Below are 24,000 nucleotides of genomic sequence, written 5' to 3'. Positions count from 1 at the left end.
GCGGGTCTAGGATCTCGCAGAAATTTGGGAATTTTGGGAGTTTTGTCCTCCCCGTATCCCCCAATTCCCTCTGGATTTTCCCCAAATCCTTCTGGATCCCAAATTTCCCCGATTTCCCCCAATTCCTTCGGGTTTGGGGATGGAATTCCCGGGCTTTTGGCATTCCCGGCTTTTGGGTTTGGAAGTTCCCTTTTATTTGGGAATTCCCATTTTTGGGGGGGGGGGAAATGGGAATTCCCAAAAAAAACCCGGGAATTCCCTCCCCCTCTCCCTGTCCTCCCCCCTCCCCCGTGCGCGCCCCCGCCCCTCCCGCGGGAGCGCGCACGGGCGGGGGCAGCGCCGGGCCCGCTGTCCCTGTCGCGATCCCGCTGTCGCGATCGCGGTGTCGTTGTCGCCGTCCCGGTGAGTCGCCCGCGGTGACACCGCGAGTCCCGGCGGGGCCGCCGTGTCGCGACAGTCGCGACGGGCGCGGCGGTGCCGGGGCGGTTCTGCCCCTCCGGGAGCGCCGGGAGGAGCAGCGGGAGCGGCACCGGGGACGGGAACGGCGCGTCCCGCTTCCCCCGGGATCCTCCCGCTTCCTCTGCTCCCATCCCGCTTTTCCCCGCTCCCATCCCGGTCTATTCCCGCTTTCCCCCCTTCCATCCCGGTTTTTCCCCCCTTTCCCCGCTCCCATCCCGGTTTTCCCCGCTCCCATCCCGCTCTCTGTCCCGCTCCCCTCCCGGTGCTTTCCCGGTCCCTCCCCGCTCCGCCCTCGCTTCCTTCCCGGTCCCGTCCCGGTTTCCCCCGCTGCCATCCCGTTTTTTCCCGCTCCCATCCCGCTTTTCCCGCTGTTCCCGCTGTTCCCGACGTTTCCTCTCCCCGCAGCCGCCGGGATGAAGCCGGAGGAGGCTCCGTCCTGCCGGGAGCAGGGAACGCCGCTCCCGGGAGCCGGTGAGTACCGGGATATCACCGGCAACCCCCAAAATTCCCTCCCGCATCCCCAGATTGCCGGAAATCCCGGGATTTCGGGATTTTTTTCCCATTCCCGGGTCCCTTTTCCCGTTTTTCCCAGAGTTTTCCTCTTTATTCCCGTGTTTTTCCCCGGCTCCAAACCTCCCCCTTTTCCCAATCCCGTTTTTTTTGTTTTAGGCAGAATTCCCGTAATTTTTTTTATTTTCCCGGGCTGGAATCCAGGATTTTCCCGGGGATATTTCCCTGATCCCACATTCCCAGAAATTCCCGAAAATTCGTCCTCATTCCCTCTTTAATTATTCCCAGATTTTCTCTTTAAATTAATCAGGAATTGGGATTTTGAATCAATAATTTTAGCCCGCAGTGAGGGAAATGGGACTGGGGGAGTGGAAAATGTGGGGAAAAGCCTCAGGAATGGGATAAAAATCCATGGAAAAACCCTGGGAATTTGAATTTGGAATTTCGGGGTCCAAATTGGAGCTGGGCTTGGAATTTGGAAATCTGAATTTGGAATCGAAATTTGGATCGGAATTCCAAATTCCAAATTAAAACTGGGATCAAAATTCCAAATTGAATCGGGGATCGGGGGCTCCCCTCATTCCCATTTTTCCCGGGGCTTTTGGGCTCCATCCCTGGGATCCGGGGCCGGATTTTTCCCGGGATTCGGGCAGAAAAACCTGGGAATGGCCTCGGGAGGAGGAGGAGGAGGAGGCACTGCCAGAGAAAAATTGGAATTTTTCCCTCCCTCCCTCCCTTCCCTTTGAGGAGCGGCCAGAGATGAAAGTTGGGATAAAAATGAGGGAGAAAAACCAAATTCCCAAAAATTTGGAGTGAGAAAAAAAGCCCCAAATCCCCTGGATTCATTCCCAAAATCCCCTAAATTCCTCTTTTTTTTCCGTGGAAAATATTCCTTTGGATCTCTGGGAGCTCCCCATGGAATTTCCCCCCATGTCCAACCCCGTTTTTTCTGGCTTCTCCCTTTTTTCTCCCTGAATTTCCCTGGTTTTCCCTGAATTCTCCCATTTTCCCTTTTTTCCTCCAAATTTTATTGGTTTTCTCCCAAAATTTCCTATTTCCCTCCCGAATTTTCCCATTTTCCTCCCAAGTAGTCCCATTTTTTCCTAAATTCTCTCATTATTTCCCAAATTTTCCCTTTTTCCCCTGAATTTTCCCCAAATTTCCCCATTTCCCTCCAATTTTCCCATTTCCCCCAAATTCTCCCTTCCCCCCCGAATTTCCCCATTTTCCTGAATTTCCCCAGTTTCCCCCCCAAATCCTCCCATTTTCCCCCGAATCCCCTCATATTTCTCCCAGATTTTCCCCTTTCCCCCAAATCTTCCCATTCTTCCCCCAGGTTTTCCCTCTTTTTTTCCCCCCCAAATTTCCCCACTTTCTCCCAGATTTTTCCAGACTTTCCTCCAAATTCTCCCCTTCCCCCGGATTCCCCCAAACTCTCCCGTTGTTTTCCCTCAATGTCTCCATTGCCCCGTTTTCCCCCCGCACTCTCAATTTCCCCGCATTCCCGCGATCTCTCCATCCCCAGGATTTCCCCAATCTCTCCATCCCCAGGATTTCCCCAAACTCTCCCATTTTTCCCCCAATCTCTCCTCCGTCCCGGTTCTCCCCGGCTCTCCGCAGGCTCCCCGGTGCTGTGCGCGGCTCTCCCATCCCGGGATTTCCCCGATCTCTCCCATTTCCCCCGATCTCTCCCGGTTCTCCGCAGGCTCCCCGGTGCTGTGCGCGGCTCTCCCGTTCCCCCGAATCCCCCAATCTCCCGTTCCCCCGGGATTTCCCCGATCTCTCCGGTTCTCCGCAGGCTCCCCGGCGCTGCCGGTGCTGTGCGCGGCTCTCCCATCCCGGGATTTCCCCGATCTCTCCCATTTTCCCCCGATCTCTCCGGTTCTCCGCAGGCTCCCCGGCGCTGCCGGTGCTGTGCGCGGGCTGCGGCTGCGGGATCTGGGATCGCTTCCTGCTGCGGGTGAACGAGCGCTCGTGGCACGAGCGGTGCCTGCGCTGCTCCGAGTGCGGCCGCGCCCTGCGGGGCCGCTGCTTCAGCCGGGAGCGCCGCCTGCTCTGCCGCCCCGACTACGAGAAGTGAGTGCTGCCCGCCCGCCCGGCCTTTCCCCCGATTTCCCCCGATTTTCCAGGGATTTCCCCCATTTTTTCCCGGGTTTTGCCCCCGGTTTTCCATTATTTTCCCATTTCCCCCCATTTTTCCAGGTTTACTTCCCCGTTTTTCAAGGTTTTGCCCCCGGTTTTCCATGATTTTCCCATTTCCCCCCTGATTTCCCCCATTTTTCCAGGTTTGCTTCCCCATTTTTCAAGGTTTTTCCCTGGTTTTCCATGATTTTCCCATTTTCCGCTGATTTTCCCCATTTTTCCAGGTTTTTTTCCTCCCCCATTTTCAAGGTTTTTTTCCCTATTTTTCAAGGTTTTTCCCTGGCTTTCCATGATTTTCCCAATTCCACCTCCCCCAATTTTCCCCATTTTCCCAGTTTTTCAAGGGTTTTTTCCCCCCATTTTTCAAGAGTTTTCCCCCCCGATGTTTCAAGGTTTTTCCCTGGTTTTCCATGATTTTCCCCTTCTTTCCCCTGATTTTCCCCATTTTTTCCATTTTTTCCCCATTTTCAAGGGTTTTGCCCCCATTTTCCAAGGTTTGTTTCCCCATTTTTTCCAGGGTTTTGTATCCATCATTTTTCAAGGTTTTTCCCCCTGGTTTTCCATGGTTTTCCCTTTTCCCCCTAATCTCCCCCATTTTTCCAGGTTTGTTTCCTCATCTTCCGAGGCTTTTCCCTGCTTTTTCCCAGTTTTCCAGGAATTTCCCCTGCTTCCCCCCCCCCCCCCGTTTCCCCAAGGAATTGGATGAGGAGGATCTTTTTTCCCACAAAAACCCCAAATCCAAAGGGATTTTTCCTGGAATTCTCCCCTTTCCAGGGCCCCTTCCAGAGGCACCTGTCCCGTAAATTGGGGAAAAAAAAGAAAAAGAAAAGCGAGGGAGGAGAACTCCCTTCGGAATCCCTTTGAAGTCAGATTTCTGGGAATTCGGGAGGGATCCGAGCCCTTGGAGCCGCTCCCGGCCTCCTCCTCCAGAGTTCTTCGGGATGAACTCGCCTCGAACTCCTTCTCCAGCTCTTTTTTCTTGGCTTTTTGAGGCTTTGCCTGGAATTTCGGGGGTTTTTTTGGATCCCATCCCATCCCATCCCCAAATTCCCACCGGGATCCCCTCGGGAATTCCCAGGCACTTCCAATCCCGAATATTCCTGACCCATGGATTGGGAAAACCCCGGGAATTTGGGCCCGGGACTTGGGGAATCCTCGGGAAAACCAAATTCCCACTTCTCCTCCCAGGTTTTTCCCAGTTTCCCTCTCATTTTTTCCAATTTCTCCCACTCTTCCCACATTTCCTCCTCTTTTCTCCCACTTTTCCAAGCACCCAACCCGCCCCAGACCCAAAATTCCCACAAAAACCTGGAAAAAAATCTGAATTTTCCCCCTCAGGGGGTTCAAAGTCTGGGATTTGGTCATTGCAGGTGTTAAAAATGTGGAGTTTGGGCCATTCCCAAGGGTAAAAATGGGAATTCTGGCTCCGCTGGAGCAGATCCGTGCCCTTTCCCACCCGGAGGAGTTTCGGGAACGGGGCCGGCTTTGGTTAATCTTTAATCCCGTGGGGGAACAGCAAATTCCAGAGGCAAAAGTCTGGAAAGAAAGCCAGGATCCGTGTCAGAATCCCTGGGATTTGGGGTCTTTTTCCCGGGTTTTGGGGTTGGTTGGGATCGAGGCATGGGGAATGTGGGAATTTGGGAATTCGGATCCCAAGGGGTGAGGGAAGGGGAAGATCTGGGGAGCCGGGGGGAGCTCCAGGATTTTTGGGATGAGAAAGAGGGTAAAGGGGGCTGGGGGATGGATCCAGGTGGGGAAATTTGGGAATTCTGGGATTCCCATCCCCCCACTCCCACGGGATGACGAATGCCGTGGAATGAATTCCCTAAATCCCATCAAATTCCCAAATCCCGTCCATTCCCGGAGCCTCATTTGCATATTTCCTTCATTTCCCGGGATTCATTAAAAGGGAATTTTTCCATGGATTTTCTCCCTGTTCTGGGCTGGATTTTTCCCATTTTTCCTGATTTTTTCTTTCCCTATTGTTCTTTCTTTCCCTCTTTTTTAATTCACCATTTTCTCCTTCTCTCCCCATTTTTTCTGTTCTTTCCTTCTTTCTTTCCTGATTTTCTCGGTAATAATAATTCCTAATAATTATCCAGATTATTATTGTTACATAATAAAAATTCTACTTATTAAATATAGATAATTATTTAATTAAAAATTAATAGACTTATTGTTAGTTATTAGTAATCATTCATTAGTACCATTACATTCCATCCTTCTGTTATTATTATCCTATTATTATTACTATTATTATTATTTTAGAATTTTTATTATAGTCTACTTATTATTCTCATTTCTCATTAATGATAATTGATTGAAAATACTAGCATTATTATCAGTCATTATTAATTATTAAAATTATTATTTATTATTACTATTATATTCCAATCTTCTATTATTAAACCTGACTCTCGTTAGTAACAATAATTACCAGCACTAATTATTGATCCGGTTTCTGTTAATTACTAATAATAAAGATTCGGCTATTAAATACGACGGATTAATAACAACATTAATTACTATGAATATTAATAGCTATTTTAGGAGTTGTTAATATCCCCTTTTATTCCCATTTTATTCCCATTCTTTCCCCGCTTCCCTCCCCCCTCCCCATCCCCACCTTTAATTAACCCTCCCCCACTGAATCATTAATGAGCTCCTCTCATTAAATCCTCGTTAATTCCTCCCCTCCCCCCTCCCACTTTTCCCAGTTTTTATTTTATTCCCATTTTTTTCCTCCCTCCCCCCGGAACGGGCAGGAAAAGCCGGAAATTGGAAAAGCCCGGCAGGAAATTGAGGTGGGATGAGATCGGGAGGGAGACGGAGAATTCCTGCCTGGAATGTTAATGGAGCCCAACCTCAGCCCCAAAGCCCTTCTTTTCCCTCTTTTTTCCCAAAAAAAAAAAACCAAATCCAGGAGGAAAAATTAAAAAAAAATCCCAAAAATTTCCCATTCTTTTCCTTCTTCCCCGCCCCCCCAAAAAAACCCAAAAAACCCCCAAATCCAGGGGGGAAAAATAAAAAATAAAATAAAACCCCACTTTTAAGGAAAACCACCCCAAATCCACAAAAAAAAAAAAATCCCCAAAATCTCCCAAAAAATATTCTATTTCCCCCCCCTTTTTTTTTTCCTTTTTTTCCCCAAAAACGAGCCCTAAAATTAAAACAAATTCCGTTTTTTAGGGATAACAACCCCCAGAAATTCCCAAAACTTGGGGGTTTCCGTAAAGTCCGCGGGGCTGGGAAGGGAAACCTCCGGAGAATCCAATTCCAGCGGCCCCCCCCGGCCACGGCGGAAATTGCGGCGGCAGAAATCCGGGATAATCCGATCAGCTCCGATATTAAATTCCCTGGCCTCGGCTCCGTTATTAAAATTCCCAGAATCCCGAGCTCCGGCACCGAAGGGGGGGGAAAAAAAAACGGAATTTTTTTATCCCTTTTTATTCTTTCCCCAAGGTTTCGATGCGGCTGGGAAAGGGGAAAACGGGGAAAGAATCCCCCCAAAAATGGGAAAATCCCAAAAAGTGGGAGCTCACCCCGAGTTTTCCTCTGGGTGGATGGGAGGGGTGGGAAAGGGACCCCAAAAATGGGATTTTCTGGGATTTTCCAGGGTTTTTCCATGGAAAAGCTGCTCGAAATGTTCAGCTGTCCCCAAATCCTGCCTCTTGCAGGGACACGGGGCCCAGAATTTGGGATTTTCCAGGATGGTTTTTCCCGGGGATGTTCAGCTTTTCCCAAATCCTGTCATTCCCAAAAAAACAGGGCCCCAGAATTGGGGATTCTCCTGGGAAAAGAGGGGTTTGGGATCATTCCCATTTTCCCACTTTCCCCAGTTCCCAGTCCCCATTTTTGGGGAGCTTCTCCCCTTTCCCAAATCCCTCTGGAAAAACCCAAAATCCCCGGGAAAAAATCCCCAGAAACTCATTGAAAAACCCCCAGTCCCCCCCTTTTCCCACATTCCCGTTTCCATGGAAACCCCAAGGGAATTATTGGGATTTAAGCGGATTCTGGAGATATTAAAAACCCTGGGAGAGGCTCTCCAGGAATTCCCGGGAATTTTAATTCCCACTAATTGGAGCTGACAGGGATTTTATGAGCTTGGGATTGCTTTATTCCCAAAAAAGAGGCCTGGAAAAGCGGGGAAAATCCCCTTTTTTTGGGAATTCTGGTGGGAACATCCCCAAACCCCCAAACACTGGGATACAAAGGGCGGGAATGTCCCAAAAACCCCAGATCCCAGGATCTTTTCCCCCAAATCCCATTTTTTCCCGCAAACCTCAGGATTTTCCCCCTGAAATCCCAAATTCTTCCCCAGTCCCGTTTTTCCCCTCAAATCTGTTTTTTTCCCCCAAATCCCCAGATATTTTCCCCAGATTTGAGATGTCTCCCCCAAATCCCATTTTTTCCCCCCCAAATACCGTTTTCTTTCCTGTGAAATCCTAGGGTATTTCAGCACACATCCTGAGATATTTCCCCCCAAATCCTGAGATATTTCCCCCCTAATCCCAGGATATTTCCCCCCCAAACCCCTGGGTATTTCCCCCAAACCCCTGAGATATTTTCCCCCAAATCCCAGGCTGTTCCCCCAAACCCTGGGATATTTCCCCCCAAATTCCAGGAATTTTTGCCCCAAAATCTCTGGGATATTTTCCCCCCAAATCGCAGGCTGTTCCCCCAAACCCTGGGATATTTGACCCCAAACCCCTGGGATATTTCCCCCCAACCCCTGGATTTTTCCCCCCCAACCCCAGGATATTTTCCCCCAAACCCTGGGATATTTCCCCCAAATCCCAGGACATTCCCCCCCAATCGCAGGCTGTTCCCGCGGCGCTGCAGCCGCTGCCTGGGCGCCGTGGGGCGCTCGGAGCGCGTCCTGCGCGTGCTGGGCCGCGTGTTCCACGAGCGCTGCCTGCGCTGCGCCTCCTGCGCGCGCCTCCTGCGCAGCGGCGACGAGTTCGTGCTGCGCGACGGCCGCATCCTCTGCCGCGGCCACGCCGAGCCCCGGGGCCCCGAGCAGGGAGGTGAGAAACCGGGAACCGTGCTCGAGAACTTGGGGAGTTTTTGGGAATTTTTGCGGTATTTTTAGGGGGGTTTTAGGGGGATTTTTTGGGATTTTTTTAGCTTTTTTTGGGAATTTTGGGGTATTTTTAGGTGTTTTTTTGGGGGTTGTTAAGGGATTTCTTGGGAATTTTGGGGGTGTTTTTTCGGGGGCTTTTGGGAATTTTTGGGGTGTTTTTAGGGGTTTTTGGGGGAAGTTTTGGGGGATTTTTAGGGTTTTTTTCAGGAATTTTTTGAAAATTTGGGAGGATATCTAGAGTATTTTTTGGGGAGTATTTTGGGTATTTTTTGGGGGGAGATTTTGGGAAATTTTTATTGTCTGGGGGGATTCCTTGGGCTGGAACGGCCAAACCTTTCCTTGGGAATTCCAGGCCTGGAACGGCCCAAAATCCTCTGGGAATTCTAGATCCCAGTGAAGGATTTTTATTTTTCCCCCCCGAAATTCCTTTTTTTTTTTTTTCCTCCGGCCGCAGCTCGGAGCGAGGACGAGGAGGGCCGGGATTCCCGATGTTCCCGGAATTCCAGCGGGAAGGATCCCAAACGTTCCAAGCGGCCCCGAACCATCCTGAGCTCCCAGCAGCGCCGGGCGTTCAAAGCCTCCTTCGAGGTCTCCTCCAAACCCTGCCGGAAGGTGCCGGAACGTTCCGGAACGGGCCGGGATTGAGCCGGGCTTATTTCGGGATTGTTGCAGGATTTTGGGATGCGGTTCTGGGGTTCTGGAATTGGGATTGGGATTGGGGCCAGAATTCAGAGGGACTTCCCCCATTCCCGATCCCCTCCCCAGAATTCCAAGGGATTTCCCCCATTCCCGGGCTCCTTCCCGGAATTCCGAGGGATTTTTCCAGGTGCGGGAGACGCTGGCGGCTGAGACGGGGCTGACGGTCCGGGTGGTCCAGGTCTGGTTCCAGAACCAACGAGCCAAGGTGGGAATTCCCGGAATCCCGGGATAAAAACCAGCCCCAAATCCTCCCGGATCGGGGTCTTGCGGAATTGCAGGATTTTCCCGGAATTCTTCCAGTTTTTGTTTTTTTTTTCCCAGATGAAGAAGATCGCCCGCAGGCAGCAGCAGCAGGAGCAGCTCGGGAATTCCAGAGGGGGAATTCCAGGAGGGAGAGGATCCGGGAGGAGCGGCCGGGATGGGAATGAGGATGAGGAGGGTCAGGAGTGATGGGAATGGGGAAAATGGGAATGGGGAAAACTGGGAATGGGGTGGGAAAGTGGGGACGGGGATGGGAAGATGAGGATGGGGTGGATCTGGGATGGAGGGGGTGGAAATTGGGAAGTCACAACATCCTCATCCCACATCCCAATATCCTGATATTCCCAATGTTCCCGATGTTCCCAGGCCTGCAGCGGATCCTGGTCCCGTTTTCCCGGCTTCCGCCGCTGCCGCCGGAGCCCAACGGATTCGGGAGCGAGGCCGGAACGTTCCGGGGAACGACCCCCCCGGAGCTCCGGCCCTACGGTAACCGCGGGGAATCCCGGGAATGCCGAGGCCCCATGCCGGCTTTCCCCCCTCCCCCAGCCCTTTTCCCAATTTTTCCCGATTTTTCTCGACTTTTCCCAGACTCCGAGGGAGTTTTCCAGGAGCTGGATGGGGACGCCCTGGGACCCTTGGGAGCGGCCCCAATTCCCACGGAGAATTCCCAGCAGCTGCTCCTCGGGAACGCCGGGATTCCCGAAATTCCCGAGCCCAGAGATGCCCTGGAGCGCCTGTACCCCGGGAATCCCAGAATTCCTGAAATTCCGGAGCCCGGGAACCCCATGGAGCGCCTGTACTCCATGCAGAGCTCCTACTTCACCTCCTGACATCCCAGAATTCCCGAAAATCCCAATCCTGGGAATCCCAAAAACCGGGATCCACCTCCCCCCAAGAATTGGGATTTTCCCTCTGCTCCCGTGCCAATTTTTGGGAATTTTTTGGGAGTACTTCCTTTTTTTTTTTTTTTTTTTTTTTTTTTTTTGGCATGTCTGGTGGGAAATAAATCCCAGGGAAAAAAAAAAAGAGGGAAAAGTTTTGGTATTTTTGGGGAGGGTAGTGGGATTGGAATTCCCAGGAATTTTGGGGCTCCCAAGGGTTGAGAAGGCTCCTGGAATTCCCAGGGTTTTTTCCCCACGGAAAACGGCAACTCCAATCCCCAGATAATTCCGTGGGACCACGAGATTCCCAAAAAAAACCCAAAACCCAGGAGGGAGCCAAGGAAAAGCTGGAAAAGAGGGAAAAGGTGGGAAAAAAGGAGGAAAAGATGGGAAAGGAAGGGGGGGAAAAAGGGAAAAAATTGGGAATGAAAAGAAGGAAAAGCAGAATTTTTGGTCCCATCCCGAAGATTCCTGGGGAGACCCCGCTGGAATTTTTATTTCTTCCTCCAAATTTTGGGATACGAGCTCGGGAATGCGCAGGGAATTGCGGATCAGGCGCCATGTCCCAGGGCTCCTTCTCCAGAGGGGCGATTCCCAGGGTTTGGGAGGAGATTCCGGAAGGTTCCGAGGCTTCCCCGGCGTTCCCGGAGGGGTTTTATTTCCAGGGATTCTCTGGGGAGGGAAAAAAAGAGAGAAAAAAAATCACATTTTTATCCCAAATTTCCTTTTTCCAGCTTTTCCATGGGGAAAAAGAAAAAGACGTGGCACCTGGGAGGGGTTTAGGGAATTCAAATCCCACTTTTGTCCCAAAATTCCCAATTTCCAGCATTTCCTGAGGCTGCAGGGGCCAGGCCAGGGCTCAACTCTCATTTCTATCCCAAAATTCCAGCTCCAAATTCCCTTCCAGGGGCTCCAGCCTCACCTGGGGAGGTGTCCCTGGGGGTGGCACTGGGAGTGTCCCCAGGGGTGGCACTCTGGGTGACATTCTGGGCGCAGAGCAGGAACTGGGTGACACTGGGGTCACATTTGGGGGTTCAATTCCCATTTTTATCCCAAAATTCCAGCTCCAGCCTCACCTGGGGAGGTCCCCCTGGGGCTGTCCCCGGGGGTGGCACTGGGGGTGGCACTCTGGGTGACATTCTGGGCGCAGAGCAGGAACTGGCTGACGTGGGGGCCGCACTCGGCCGCGCTCCGGGGCCGCTCCCGCAGGCAGCGCTCGAAGGCCCCGAAGGAGTCGGAGCAGTCGCGGCGGATGCGGCGCACCAGGGGGCTGCCAGGCGGCGGGAAAACGCCGGGGGAAACATTGGGAAAACGTCGGGAAAACATCGGGAAAACGCCGGGGGAAATGGGAAAACGTCGGGAAAACATCGGGAAAACGTCGGGGGAAAATGGGAAAACATCGGGGGAAAATGGGAAAAACGGGAAAACGTTGGGGGAAACATTGGGGGAAAACGGGAAAAACGGGAAAATGCCCGGGGAAAATGGAAAAACGTCGGGAAAACAGTGGGGGAAAATGGGAAAACATTGGGGGAAACATCGGGGAAAACATCGGGGGAAAATGGGAAAACATGGGATCGGAAAATGGGAAACGAAATGGGATCAGGATCAGAGTCCCCAGTGTCCCCAGTGCGTGTCACTCACTGGCTGGAGGTGCACTTGGGGACATTTGGGGACAGTTGGTGACAATCCCAGTGTCCCCAGTGTCCCCAGTGCGTGTCACTCACTGGCTGGAGGCGCACTTGGGGACATTTGGGGACAGTTGGTGACAATCCCGGTGTCCCCAGTGTGTGTCACTCACTGGCTGGAGGCGCACTCGGTGACGCTCAGGGACAGCTGGTGACAATCCCGGTGCCAGCTCCCGGGGCTCGCGGCCACGCAGCGCCCGTAGCGCTCCAGCTCCGGCCCGCAGAGCTGGGCGGTGACAGCCAGCGCCTCCCTGCGACAGGGACAGGGTGACATGGACATTGTCACCTCCTGGTGACAGCCAGCCACCTCCCTGCGACAGGGACATGGACAGGGACAGTGGCACAGGGACAGGGACAGGGTGACATGGACATTGTCACCTCCTGGTGACAGCCAGCGCCTCCCCGCGACAGGGACAAGGGCGGTGGCATCACCGGGGACAGCGGGGTTGGAACAGGAGGGACACCGAGGGGACATGGAGGGGGACACGGAACCGGGTCACAACCGGGGGACACCGAGGGGACACGGAGGGGGACACGGAGGGTCGGAACCGGGGACACCGCGGAGGGACTCGGTGTCCGCGAACACCGCGGGGAAGCGGGGCCTGGAAGAGCGGGAGGGACACGGGGGACAGCGAGGGGACACGTGGGGACACGGGGGACACGGGGGACAGCCAGGGCCCGGGGCGCGGCCCGCCGCCCCTCACTCACATGGCGCTTCCTCCTCGGCCGCCGCTCCGCTTCCGCCACTCCCTCGCTCTGCGCACGCGCGCGGCCCCGAGGCGGGAAGCGCGGGCCCGGCGCAGGTGCAGAGGCGGAAGCGAAAGCGGAAGCGGCGCGCGAGGGCGGAGGGAAGATGGCGGCGGCCGCGGCGGCCCCCGAGGACGAGCTGGTCTCGTCGGTGACGCTCTACCGGCGGCGGCCGCGGCTGCTCCGCGGCACCGTGCTGCCCTTCGCCGCCGGCCTCTACCCGGCCTGGCTGTGGCTGTGGGGCCCGCGGCTGTGGGCGGCGGGCGAGGCGGCGGGGCCGCCCGAGGCGGCGCTGCTGGCGCTCGGCGCCATCGCGGCGCTGCAGCTGCTCACGGCGCTGGCCGGGCTCTGGTCCGTGCACGCCGAGTGCGCCCTCAGCTGCGTCAGGGTGAGCGCGGGACAGGGGTCGGGGCTGGGGCTGAGGGGTGGTTTGGGGGATGAGGGGCTTTGGGGGCTCAGGGGATTTTGGGGTCTGAGGGGTTTGGGGGATGAGGGGGGATTTGGGGTCTGGGGGGCTGAGGGGATTTGGGGGCTCAGGGGGGATTTGGGGCTGCGGGGGTTTGGGGGAGATTTGGGGGCGGAGGGGTTCAGGGTTTAAAGAGGATTTGGGGCGTAAATGGATGAAATAGAAATTTATCGATGTCAGGCATTGCAGTGTTCCGCTGGGGTTGTTAAACGGGGAGGGGGACCGTGGGAAATTAAAGAGGGAAACGCGGGATGTTAAAGGGATGAAACTTGGGATATTGCAAGTGTGAAGTGTGGGACTTTAAAGGGATAAAATATGGGCTGTTCAAAGTAAAAATAAGGGATTTAAGAGCGGTAAAAAAATTGGATTTTAAAGCGAGTGGAAATGGAATTCTAACAGGATAAAATTTGGAATAATTGGGGTGTAAAGCTGGGATTTCAAAGGGATAAAGATGGGATTTCAGAGCGATAAGAAGTGGGATTCTTGAGGGGTTTTGAAGGGCTTTTCCTGCCGTTTTTCCCCCAGGAGCCCTGTCCCCAAAAAGCCACCCTGGCCAAGGTGGTGCCGACCCCCAACAACGGCTCCGTGGAGCTGGTGCCGATCCACAGGGAGCAGGTGAGGGAAATCTGGGAATTCCGCTGGGATTCGTCCCTGGAAATCCGGTGAGCCCGGGCTCCTCCAGCTGTGGGTGCAAATCCGGGAATTCCGACGGGGTTTGTCCTGGAAAATCCAATGTATTCCTGGTAATCCATGGGGGAGTGGGAAAATCCAAGAACTCCATAAAAACATTGGAATTCCGGGGTTTTTCTCCAGGAGACCCTTGGAGTTCTGGGATTTTTGCCCCGTCCAGGCTGGAAATTTTTCCAGGAATGGGAAATTTTGAATTTTTCCTGTTTTTTTTTTTCCTCCAGGGTGAGGACGGGCAGGAAGCGCTGAGCTTTGAATTCCAGAAGATCAAATATTCCTACGAAATCCATGGCAAAAAGCAATTCCTGCCCGTGGCATTCCCTGTGGAGCATCCCCTGGGCTTCTACCAGAATTCCAGGGGCTTCCAGGAGGAGCAGGAAATGCGGGAGGCCGAGAGGAAATACGGGAATAACAAGTGAGTTTTTCCTGGGGGGAAGTCTTGGGAAAGGAGCCCAAAATACTCTGGGAAAAATCTTTAAATATTCCAGGAAGAATTCTTGAATGTGCTGGGAAAATATTCCTGAAATAGCTCAAATATCCCAGGGAAATATCCCGGGGAAGTATTCCCAAATATTCCAGGTGAATGTGCCAAAATATTGTGAACTATTCCAGGAAAATATCCCAGGAAAATGTCTCTAAATATTCCAAAATACACAGGAAAATATCCCAAAAATCCAGTTTTTTGTTTCATCGGGAAAAGGGGAGGGTTTGGGATGTTTTGGGTGGAAAAACCAGGATTTTCCAAGGATTTTCCAAGGATTTTTCTCCTTCCAGGGCAGAAATGGTGGTGCCAGAATTCCTGGAGCTGTTCAAGGAAAGAGCCACAGCTCCCTTCTTCGTTTTCCAGGTAAAAATTGGGAAAAATCCCCAAGTTTGGGAAAAACCTTGGAAAAATCCTAAAAGCTGCTAAAAACGGGAATAAACCCAGGGAAAATTCCCGTTCCTGTAAAAACCAGGGGTATTCTGGGATGGATTGGGCCAATTTGGGTCTCTTTCTCTCTGGAATTTCAGGAATAATTCTGGTCCCTTTTCCCATGGAATTTGAGGAATTCTGAGATGGGTTGGGATACCTGCCATCCTTTTTTCCTGGAATTGCAAGGATCCTGGGCTGGGAGTGCAGGGATCCTGGGCTGGAATTTCAGGGATCCTGGGCTGGGATTCTTAGCTGGAATTTCAGGGATCCTGGGCTGGGATTGCAGGGATCCTGGGCTGGGATTCTCAGCTGGAATTCCAGGGATCCAGGGCTGGACTGGCACAATCTCAGTCCCCCAGGGGTTTTCCCTTTTCTCCTGGAGTTCCCCCTTGGACTCCCCTCGGCCGGTTCCCGGCATTCCCGCGGGTCTGGGGCGGGTTTTTCCAGGTGTTCTGCGTGGGGCTCTGGTGCCTGGACGAGTTCTGGTACTACAGCGTCTTCACGCTCTCCATGCTCGTGGCCTTCGAGGCCTCCCTGGTGCAGCAGCAGCTGCGCAACCTCTCCGAGATCCGCCGCATGGGCAACAAGCCCTACATGATCCAGGTAAAACCCGGAATTCCGGCGGCTCCGGCGCAATTCCGGCCTCTCTCTGCCCTCCTTGGTGGGTTCGCTGCTGATTTTGGCACCAGCGCGGGGGTTTTTAGGAGGCTCAGCCCCTTTGTTTTCCTTTTTCCCGTGGATTTTATCCCAGGAAATGGGGTTTTGTGGATTTATGGATTTTTTTTCTTTTCAGGAGCGTTTACCTCAGTTATTTACCCATTTCCCAAGGTTTTTCTATAGATTTTGTCCCAAACTTGAGTTTTTTGGTGCCTTTTCCTGTTGATATTGGCTCAAAAATGGGAATTTTTGGGGGTGACTTAGGATATTTTGGGGATTTTCTTTTCCCACTTTGTGTCCCTTTTCCTTGCGGATTTCCCACCAATTCCATCCCAAAAATTGGGATTTTTTTTTTGGTTTGTTTTTGGGAATTGCAGGTGTACAGGAACCGGAAGTGGCGCCCGATTTCCAGCGACGAGATCATCGCGGGGGACATCGTCTCCATCGGTGAGAACGGGAATTCCCGTGGAGAAACGCCCCAAAAATGGGAATTTCCAACGGGAATCGCCACGGGAAACCTCTTTAAAATGGGAATTCCCACAGAAAGCATCCCGGGAAGTGGGACTTTTTATGGGAAACGCCCTTGAAATGGGGATTTTCTTGGGAAAATCCCTTGAAAATTGGAATTCCTCCCCTTGTTTTTGCTGGAATGAAATAGATTTTTGAGAATTTTGATTCCCGTTTTCAGGGAAATCCCCTTGGAATTTTCCTGGGATTTGCAGGAATTCTGGGTTGGACTGGGATAACTCTGAGGTTTTGGTTCTGGGGTTTTCCCCCTTTTTCCTGGGATTTCCTGCTTTCCCACCATCCTGCCATCAAATATTTCAACTCCCTAAACTCCCAAAATTCCAGGAATTCCAGGGGCTGTTTTTTCCCAAACTTTTCCTTCTCCAAACCCTTTTCCTACAGATCTGGGGGTGGAAAACTGGGTGGGAATACAGGAAAATCGTGGGTTTGGGAGCGGGAAAAACGGGAAAACTGATGAGTTTGGCTTGGGAATTCTGGGAATTTCTGCCCTCAGGCCGCTCCCCCCAGGAGAATTTGGTGCCCTGTGACCTCCTCCTGCTGCGGGGCCGCTGCGTGGTGGACGAGGCCATGCTGACAGGAGAGTCCGTGCCGCAGATGAAGGTGGGGAAAAAGTGGGAAAAAAATGGGAAAAACCGGGGGGAAAGCGGGAGCTGGGGCATGTTCCCAAATTCCCTGGATCCGTGTCCCTGTTCCTGGCCACAGTTCCCCAGGTGCCTGTCCCCGTTCCGTGTGTTCCTGTCCCCATTCCCGTCCCCATTCCCTGTGTCCCTGTCCCATTCCTGTCCCCATTCCTGTCCCTGTCCCCGCAGGAGCCCGTGGAGGGGCTGTGTCCCTGTGTCCCTGTCCCCATTCCCTGTGTCCCTGTGTCCCTGTCCCATTCCTGTCCCCATTCCTGTCCCTGTCCCCGCAGGAGCCCGTGGAGGGGCTGTGTCCCGAGCGCGTGCTGGACCTGGCAGTGGACGGGCGGCTGCACGTGCTGTTCGGGGGCACGCGCGTCATCCAGCACCTGCCGCCGCAGCGCGCCTCGGCCGGCCTCAAACGTGAGCCCCTCCCTGCAAGCCCCTCCCTGGAATTCCCACTCAGAATTCCCTCCCTGGAATTCCCACCTGGAGCAACTCCTACCCCCCAATTCTCACCCTGCAGCTCCCACCCCCCATCCCACCCCGCAATTCCCACCTGGAATTCCCTCCCTGAAAAATTCCCTCCCCACAATTCCCACCCTGAGCAATTCCCTCCCTGGAACTCCCTCCCTGGAACTCCCTGGAATTCCCACCCCCCAATTCCCACCCTGGGAACGTCCCACAGGGACGATGCTCCTCAGTGAGTGATTCCCACATTCCTGCCCGAAACTCCTGGGAATTCCCAGCCCGAAATTCCCAGGGATTTCCTGGGGGGAAACTCCTGAGTGGATTTCCTGGGAATTCCCTGGGATCTGTTCCCTCCCCAGCCGTGGATAACGGGTGCCTGGCCTACGCCCTCCGCACCGGCTTCAACACCTCCCAGGTGAGCCAGGCGTTCCTGGGAATTCCCGGGAATTCCAGGGAATGGGGCTCGGGAGGAGGGAGGAGTTGAGGAATGGGATAAAGGAGAATGTCGGGAATGGGAAGAATTCCCAAGCTCCAAAGGAATTCCAGGCTTTTCCCGCAGTCGGAATTCCCGTTCCACGCTCCTTTGGAAGGAATCCAAGTGGAATTTTTAAGGAATTGTGAAGGAGTTCCCGTGGGATTCCTGACCACAGCTGGTTTTCCAGGGAAAGCTGCTCCGGACCATCCTGTTTGGGGTGAAGAGGGTCACGGCCAATAACCTGGAGACCTTCATCTTCATCCTCTTCCTCCTCGTCTTCGCCATCGCTGCCGCAGCCTACGTCTGGATCCAGGGTGGGAATCCCGGAATTCTGGGAATTCCAGAGTTTGGGGGAGGGATCCCCGAGGGATGTTTCCTGATCCCGACCCCATTTTAATCCCATTTTTCCCATTGTGACCCCGTTTTTCCCATTGTGACCCCATTTTTTTCCACTTTAATCACATTTTTTCCTATTTTAATCCCATTTTTTCCCATTGTGACCCCATTTTTCCCATTTTGATCCCGTTTTTTCCCATGGTGACCCCGTTTTCCTGTGGTTCCCAAGGCACCAAGGACCCCCGGCGGAACCAGTACCGGCTGTTCCTGGAGTGTGCCCTGATCCTGACGTCCGTGGTGCCCCCCGAGCTGCCCATCGAGCTCTCCCTGGCCGTCAACACCTCCCTGATCGCCCTGGCCAAGCTCTGTGAGCGAGCCTCGGGAATGTCGGGAATGCTGGGAGACCTCCTGGGAGCTGGGGGGGAGCGGGGATGGAGCTGGGTTCACGTCAGGCGTGGAGGAAACGGGGAACAGGGAGGATTCCTGGGTTGTTTTTTTTATTTTGGGGGATTTTTAAAAAAATATTTTCCCCAGAATCCCCGATTTTCCCCCAGAATCCTCGGTTTCCCCTCAGCATTCCCATTCCCCCTCCTATTCCCATTCCCGTTTCCCCTCCCATTCCCATTTCCCCCTCCCATTCCCGTTTCCCCACCCATTCCCGTTTCTCCGCCTATTCCCGTTTCCCCCGGCATTCCCGTTTCCCCCAGCATTCCCGTTTTTCCCTCTCCAGACGTGTACTGCACGGAGCCGTTCCGGATCCCCTTCGCGGGGAAGGTCCAGGTTTGCTGCTTCGACAAAACCGGGACCTTGACCAGCGACCACCTGGTGGTGCGAGGGGTGGCCGGGCTCAGGTGGGTCCTGACCCCCAAATTCCCCCTGGGAATTCTGCGGGAGAGCGCTGGGAAGCTTGGGAGGGCTGGGGAATGGGCTAGAAATACAGAATTCCACAAAATCCTCTCGAAAATCCCACAAGGTCTTCGCAAAACCCTCACAAAATCTTAGTGACAAATAAGAAAAGGAATTCCACCAAAATCAGTCTAGAAGATCCTCCCAAAAAAAACCCACAAAAGCCTCCCAAAAATCCCACAAAATCCCCACAAAAATCCCAACAAAATATCCCCCCAAAAGCCCCCACAAAATTCCCACAAAAAGATCCCACAGAATCCAAAAAATCCGGGGATTTTTAATGATTTTTTGGGGATTTCACAAGGATTTTTGGTGGTGTCTTTTGTGGGAACTTGGTGAGGGTTTTGTATGATTTTTGTCACCTTTTTTGGGCTGTTTTGTGAGGAATTTGTTGAAAGATTTTGTGGGATGTTGTGAGGGTATTTTGTGGGATTTTTTGGTGAGGATTTTTTTGGATTTTTTGTGGCAGGATCTTGTGGAATTCTGTGTATTTTTAGGGGAATTTTTTTTTGCTTTTTGTGGGGTTTTTATGGGGTTTTACAGCACATTTTGTGGAGGTTTTTTGCGGAATTTTTAGCGTTTCACCAAATTTTTCCCTTCCTTTTCCTCCTACCTCAATTCCCCGCCAATCCCCTCAACAAAATCCCTGGGGGATGATCCCAAAATCCCAAATTTTTCCTCAGGGAAGGCAAGGAGGTGCTGCCGGTGTCGGAAATCCCGCTGGAAACCCACCGGGCCATCGCCTGCTGCCACTCCCTGGTGCAGCTGGAGGACGGGAGCATCGTGGGGGACCCTCTGGAGAAAGCCATGCTGACGGCCGTGGACTGGACCCTGACCAGAGGTAAATCCCAAATCCCCGCTTCTCCCTGGAATTCTGAGGCCTTCCGGGTGGGAAAAGCTCGGGGAAAAAACGGTCACGGATCGCTGCAAAAAATTCCCCCCGAATAATCTCACAAAATCTTTAAAATTCTGCAAAATCCCAACAAAATCTCCACAGAAAATCTCAACAAAAATCTCCACAGAAAATCCCACAAAATGCCCACAAAAATTTTTCAAAATCCCCACCAAAAAAACCTGGAAAATCATCACAAAATGCCCCCGAGGATCCCACAGAACCCTTCCACAAAGATGTCTCAAAATTCCCACCAAACCTCACCCAAATCCCGCAGAATTCCCACCCAAATTCCCCAGAATTCCACCAGCTTCCCTCAGTCCCCTGGAGCTGTCCACAGTTCCCACCAAATCCCCCCCGAATCCCTCAGAATTCCACCCGGATCCCCCTCAAGCCGCCCAAGATTCCCTCTTTCCCCCCATCCCCAATTCCCCCTTTTCCCTCCCGGCACCCCCTTTCAGGATTTCCTGATTTCCTTTGTTTCCAGATGAGAAAGTTTTCCCGAGGAGTCTAAAAACTCCGGGAATGAGAATTCACCAGCGCTTTCATTTCTCCAGTGCCCTGAAGAGGATGGCGGTGCTGGCGTCCCTGGAAAACGCCTCCGGAGAAATCCGATACCTGGCGGCCGTCAAGGGCGCTCCCGAGACCCTGCACGCCATGGTGAGGGGAAAAACGGGAAAAACGGGAAAAACCGGAATCTGGGAATGCCGGGAGCCCCCAACGGCCGCCCTGCGCTGAGGGGAAAACGGGAAAGGGCCTGCAGGAAGGGAAACTCCAGGGAAAAGCGGGGATTTGGGAATGCCGGGAGCTCCAGGTGGCTGCCCCTGTGGTGAGGGGGAAATTCCAGGGAATAGCGGGAATCTGGGAATGCCGGGAGATCAGGGGGATGCAAGGGGGTGGGGGCTGTAAATTCTAACAGAATTATCCTGAAGTATCCTGAATTCCCTCAAATTCCACATGGATCCTCCCAAACCCCGGCCTCCCTTTCCCCTCAAATCTCCTGATTGTTCCCAATTTTCCACCAGAAGCCTCTGGAATTCCCTCAGATTCCTCACTCGTGGAATGTTTTCCGGGTTTTTTTCCCCAGCTGTCCCAGTGTCCCAGCAACTACCACGAGATCCATCGGGAATTCTCCCACGAGGGCGCGCGGGTCCTGGCCCTGGGCTACAAAGAGCTGGGAGCCCTGAGCCACCAGCAGGTGAAGAGATGGGAAAAGCCCCGGAATTCCAGGCCTGGGAAGCGCTGGGAGGGCGGTTGGGAAAGGGATGGGTGGTTTTTGGGGTGGAATTTGGGGTTTTTGGGGAGTTTTTCCAGGGAGATCCCTGTTTCCAGCTGTCCCAGAGACCCTCCCCAGACCCTTCGGGGCATCCCAAAGGAATTTTTCCAAGGAAAAGCCTTTTGGGAACTTGGGATCACTCCAAGCTTTTGGGAGCACTAAACTCACTCCAGAGAAGGCTCCAAATGCCAGGAATTGCCGATGGGAGCGGGGATTTGGCTTTTGGAGGGGTTTGGGAATGCTGAATCCTGGATTTTGCCATGGAAAAGGTGCGGGAGATGAAGAGGGAGACCCTGGAATGTGACCTGAGGTTTGTGGGATTCATCCTGGTCTCCTCCCCCCTCAAAGCCGACTCCAAGGCCGTGATCCGGGAGATCCAGAGCGCTTCCCACCGCGTGAGGAATGCCGGGAATTCCCGGAGTTTGGGCAAAATGGGGGAACTGCCGGAGGGGCTGGAGGGAGGGGAAAATTGGGAATTTCCAGGGTGAAAAGTGGGAAGATTCTAGGTGGAAAACGGGGAAAATCCAAGGCTGAGAACTGGGAAAATTCCAGATTGAAAATGGGAGAATTCCAAGAGGAAAACGGGGGAAATCCCGAGTGGAGAACGGGAGAAGCGCGGGATCTGGGAGCGTTCCGGGGTGAGCCCCTCCGGAGGGGGCTCCCAGCCCCGAGTCCAGGCTGGAATTCTCCCGGGATTCCCCGGAACTCCGGGAATTGCAGGTGGTGATGATCACGGGGGACAGCCCGCTGACCGCCTGCCACGTGGCGCGGGAGCTGCACTTCCTGCAGAAGGAGAGGATCCTGATCCTGCAGCCCCCGGAGCGCCCCGGTACCGGCAGAGGGGATGGGGCACTGGGAACGGGAGCGGTGGAATGGGAACGGGAGCGGTGGGAATGGGAACGGGAGCGGTGGGAACGGGAGCAATGGGAATGGGAACAATGGGAATGGGAACGGGAGCGGTGGGAATGGGAGCGGTAACAATGAGAATGGGAATGGGAATGGTGGGAGTGCCAGGGGGTTCTGGGATTCCAGGATTTGAGGGGTCTGAGGAGCTGGGGTGGGATCAGGAATGGGAGTGGGAATGCTGGGGGGTTCTGGGATGTGAGGGCTCTGGGGAGCTGGGAATGGAGGTGGGGATTAGGGTTGGAATCCCCTCTGGAATCCCCCACAGGGCTGCCCTGGCAGTGGCGGTCCCGGGACGGATCCGTGGCTCTCCCGGCGTTCCCGGATTCCCTGCGGGATCTGACGGATCCCTTCGAGCTGTGCCTGACCGGGGAGGGGCTGGAGCAGCTCCGGCTGCGGGACCGGGAGCGGCTGCTGCGCCTCATCCCCCACGTCCGCGTCTTCGCCAGGGTGGCGCCCAAGCAGAAGGTGAGGGGGGTGGGAACGGGAATTCCCGGGATTTGGGATCTGTGGGAATGCGGGGACGGCCCTAGGGTGATCCCAAAGAGTTTGGAGCTCATTCCAGCTCTGAATTCCTGGGATTTTTGGGTGTTTGGGAATGGGGAGATGGCCCTGGTCTGATCGTAAAGAGCCCTGAGCCTCTTCCAGCCCTGAATTCCCGGAATTCGGAGCCTTCCCACCAATCCCACTCCACCCCCATCCTCCCACCCCCCTCCGAGCTGGGAATTGCAGGATTTTGGGAGCTTTTCCCGGTGTTTTTCCGGGCAGGAATTCGTGATCACGGCGCTGAAGAGCCTCGGCTACTGCACCCTGATGTGCGGGGACGGCACCAACGACGTGGGAGCGCTGAAACACGCCGACGTGGGTGAGCCCATTCCCCAAATTCCCCGGATTTGCCCCAAATCCCCACCCCAGCGATGCCGCTCCCAGCACTTCCCAGCTTGTGGAGCCGGTTTTTTGGGGCCAGGAAAGGAAATAAAGAGGGAATTCCAGCTTTTCCTGGGGGTTTTCCTGGCTTTTCCCTTATTTTTCTCTGTGCTTTTCCCATTTTTCCCTTGTGTTTTCCTTGGGGCTTTCCCTGTTTTTTCCCTTTTTCCCCCTGATTTTCCCTGGTTTTCCCCTAATTTATCCCAAATTTTTTTCCCTGATTTCCCCTCTCTTTGTCCCCAAATTTCCTCTGGTTTTCCTGCTGGATTTTCCCTCTTTTCCCCCCTGGATTTTCCCTGTTTCCCCTCCCCAGGCGTGGCCCTGCTGGCCAACGCTCCGGAGCGCGTTCCCGAGCGGAAGCGGCGGCCCCGGGACGGCCCCGGGGATGGCAGGGCCGGAATTCCGGCCGGGAATGTCAAAGCCTCGTCCCGGGGAGCCAAGCAGCGGCTGCTGGCCCAGCGCGAGGAGCAGCTGGCCGTGCACAGGGTGGGAATTCCCGTCCATCCCGGGGTTTTCAGCCCTGCCGCCCAGTCGGGAATTGGGATTTGGCCGGGAATTGTCGGCCCTGGGAGCGGAGGGGTTTGGGGAATGGGAATGCTGGGATGGCTTGGGTGGGGATGGATCTGATCCCAGTCCAGTCCTAATCTGTGGGCAGGGAGCTTCCCAAAATTCCAGGTGGATCCCGTGGGGGGTGGGGGAGAAGGGAGGGAATTCTAATGGGAAAAGGGATAACATGGAATCAATCCAGGAATTCTGGAGGTGACGTAAAACCAGGGAACAAACCCTGGAATTCTGGGGGCTGGAGGGGACCTGAGACCTGGGATAAACGGGGAATAAATCCTGGAATTCTGGAGGTGGGGAGGCACCTCCTCCCCAGGTCCCAGACTCGCTCTATTCCTGCTGGATTCGGAGCGCGTTTCCGGCCGTCCCGGCTGATTTTGGGTCTTTTGGGAATTGCTGATCCCGCAGGAGCGGCTGAGCCAGGTGCTGAGGGACCTGGAAGAGGAGAGGGCCCCCGTGGTGAAGCTGGGGGACGCCAGCATCGCCGCCCCCTTCACCTCCAAGCTCTCCTCCATCCAGTGCAGTGAGTGCCCGGCCCGGGAAAAGCGGGAGGAACCCCGGGAATGGGGTGGGAACGGGGGAAACCCCAAATCGGAACAGTCCTGAGCCCAGTCCAGCCCAGGATTCCCAAAATCTGGAGCTCTTGGACTCCGGGTTTGAGGCTGAGCGTTATCTTTGGTTTTATCCTAAGCAAACCTTGAATAAGGGATAAAACAAGTCCCGAGCCCATCCCATTCCCGGTTCCTGCCCTTTCTCCCCTTTCCCCCGGCGTTTCCCCGGCTCCTGATTCCCGGCATTCCCGTTTTTGCCCCCAGTCTGCCACGTGATCAAGCAGGGCCGCTGCACGCTGGTGACCACGCTGCAGATGTTCAAGATCCTGGCGCTGAACGCGCTGGTGCTGGCCTACAGCCAGAGCGT

General features: G+C 54.0%; 3 protein-coding genes across 3 annotated transcripts; 2 read left to right on the top strand and 1 right to left on the bottom strand.

The window, feature by feature from the left end:
- The first annotated feature begins 227 nt into the window (after positions 1 to 227).
- On the top strand, positions 228 to 9,984 carry LOC119696574 (LIM homeobox transcription factor 1-beta-like). The gene is made up of 9 exons (XM_038126320.1): positions 228 to 402; positions 865 to 930; positions 2,862 to 3,045; positions 7,933 to 8,138; positions 8,649 to 8,806; positions 9,021 to 9,098; positions 9,215 to 9,332; positions 9,521 to 9,640; positions 9,743 to 9,984. Exons 1-9 carry the CDS (start codon positions 228 to 230, stop codon positions 9,982 to 9,984), a joined length of 1,347 nt encoding a protein of 448 aa, XP_037982248.1.
- Positions 9,985 to 10,482: 498 nt separating this feature from the next.
- On the bottom strand, positions 10,483 to 12,006 carry CHCHD5 (coiled-coil-helix-coiled-coil-helix domain containing 5). The gene is made up of 3 exons (XM_038126459.1): positions 11,834 to 12,006; positions 11,112 to 11,305; positions 10,483 to 10,707 (listed from the first exon to the last, which is right to left on the bottom strand). The coding sequence occupies exons 1-3, from the start codon at positions 11,998 to 12,000 to the stop codon at positions 10,691 to 10,693; spliced, it is 378 nt and encodes a 125-aa protein (XP_037982387.1). The 5' UTR covers positions 12,001 to 12,006; the 3' UTR covers positions 10,483 to 10,690.
- A 525-nt stretch (positions 12,007 to 12,531) lies between these two features.
- On the top strand, positions 12,532 to 23,998 carry ATP13A1 (ATPase 13A1; the record flags this gene model as incomplete). The annotated part of the gene is made up of 22 exons (XM_038126319.1): positions 12,532 to 12,855; positions 13,459 to 13,548; positions 13,845 to 14,035; positions 14,395 to 14,467; positions 14,981 to 15,136; positions 15,568 to 15,637; positions 16,212 to 16,318; positions 16,629 to 16,758; positions 17,166 to 17,221; positions 17,469 to 17,595; positions 17,847 to 17,984; positions 18,348 to 18,468; positions 19,207 to 19,364; positions 19,903 to 20,075; positions 20,503 to 20,613; positions 20,961 to 21,086; positions 21,412 to 21,520; positions 21,863 to 22,062; positions 22,363 to 22,459; positions 22,835 to 23,007; positions 23,491 to 23,605; positions 23,898 to 23,998. Coding segments are annotated over exons 1-22 (2,904 nt in total), but the record flags the coding sequence as incomplete, so codon positions are not given.
- Positions 23,999 to 24,000: the final 2 nt, after the last annotated feature.

This window comes from Motacilla alba, unplaced genomic scaffold (assembly GCF_015832195.1).
Source record: "Motacilla alba alba isolate MOTALB_02 unplaced genomic scaffold, Motacilla_alba_V1.0_pri HiC_scaffold_34, whole genome shotgun sequence".
NCBI lineage: Eukaryota > Metazoa > Chordata > Aves > Passeriformes > Motacillidae > Motacilla > Motacilla alba.
This window is presented reverse-complemented; position numbering and strand designations above follow the sequence as displayed.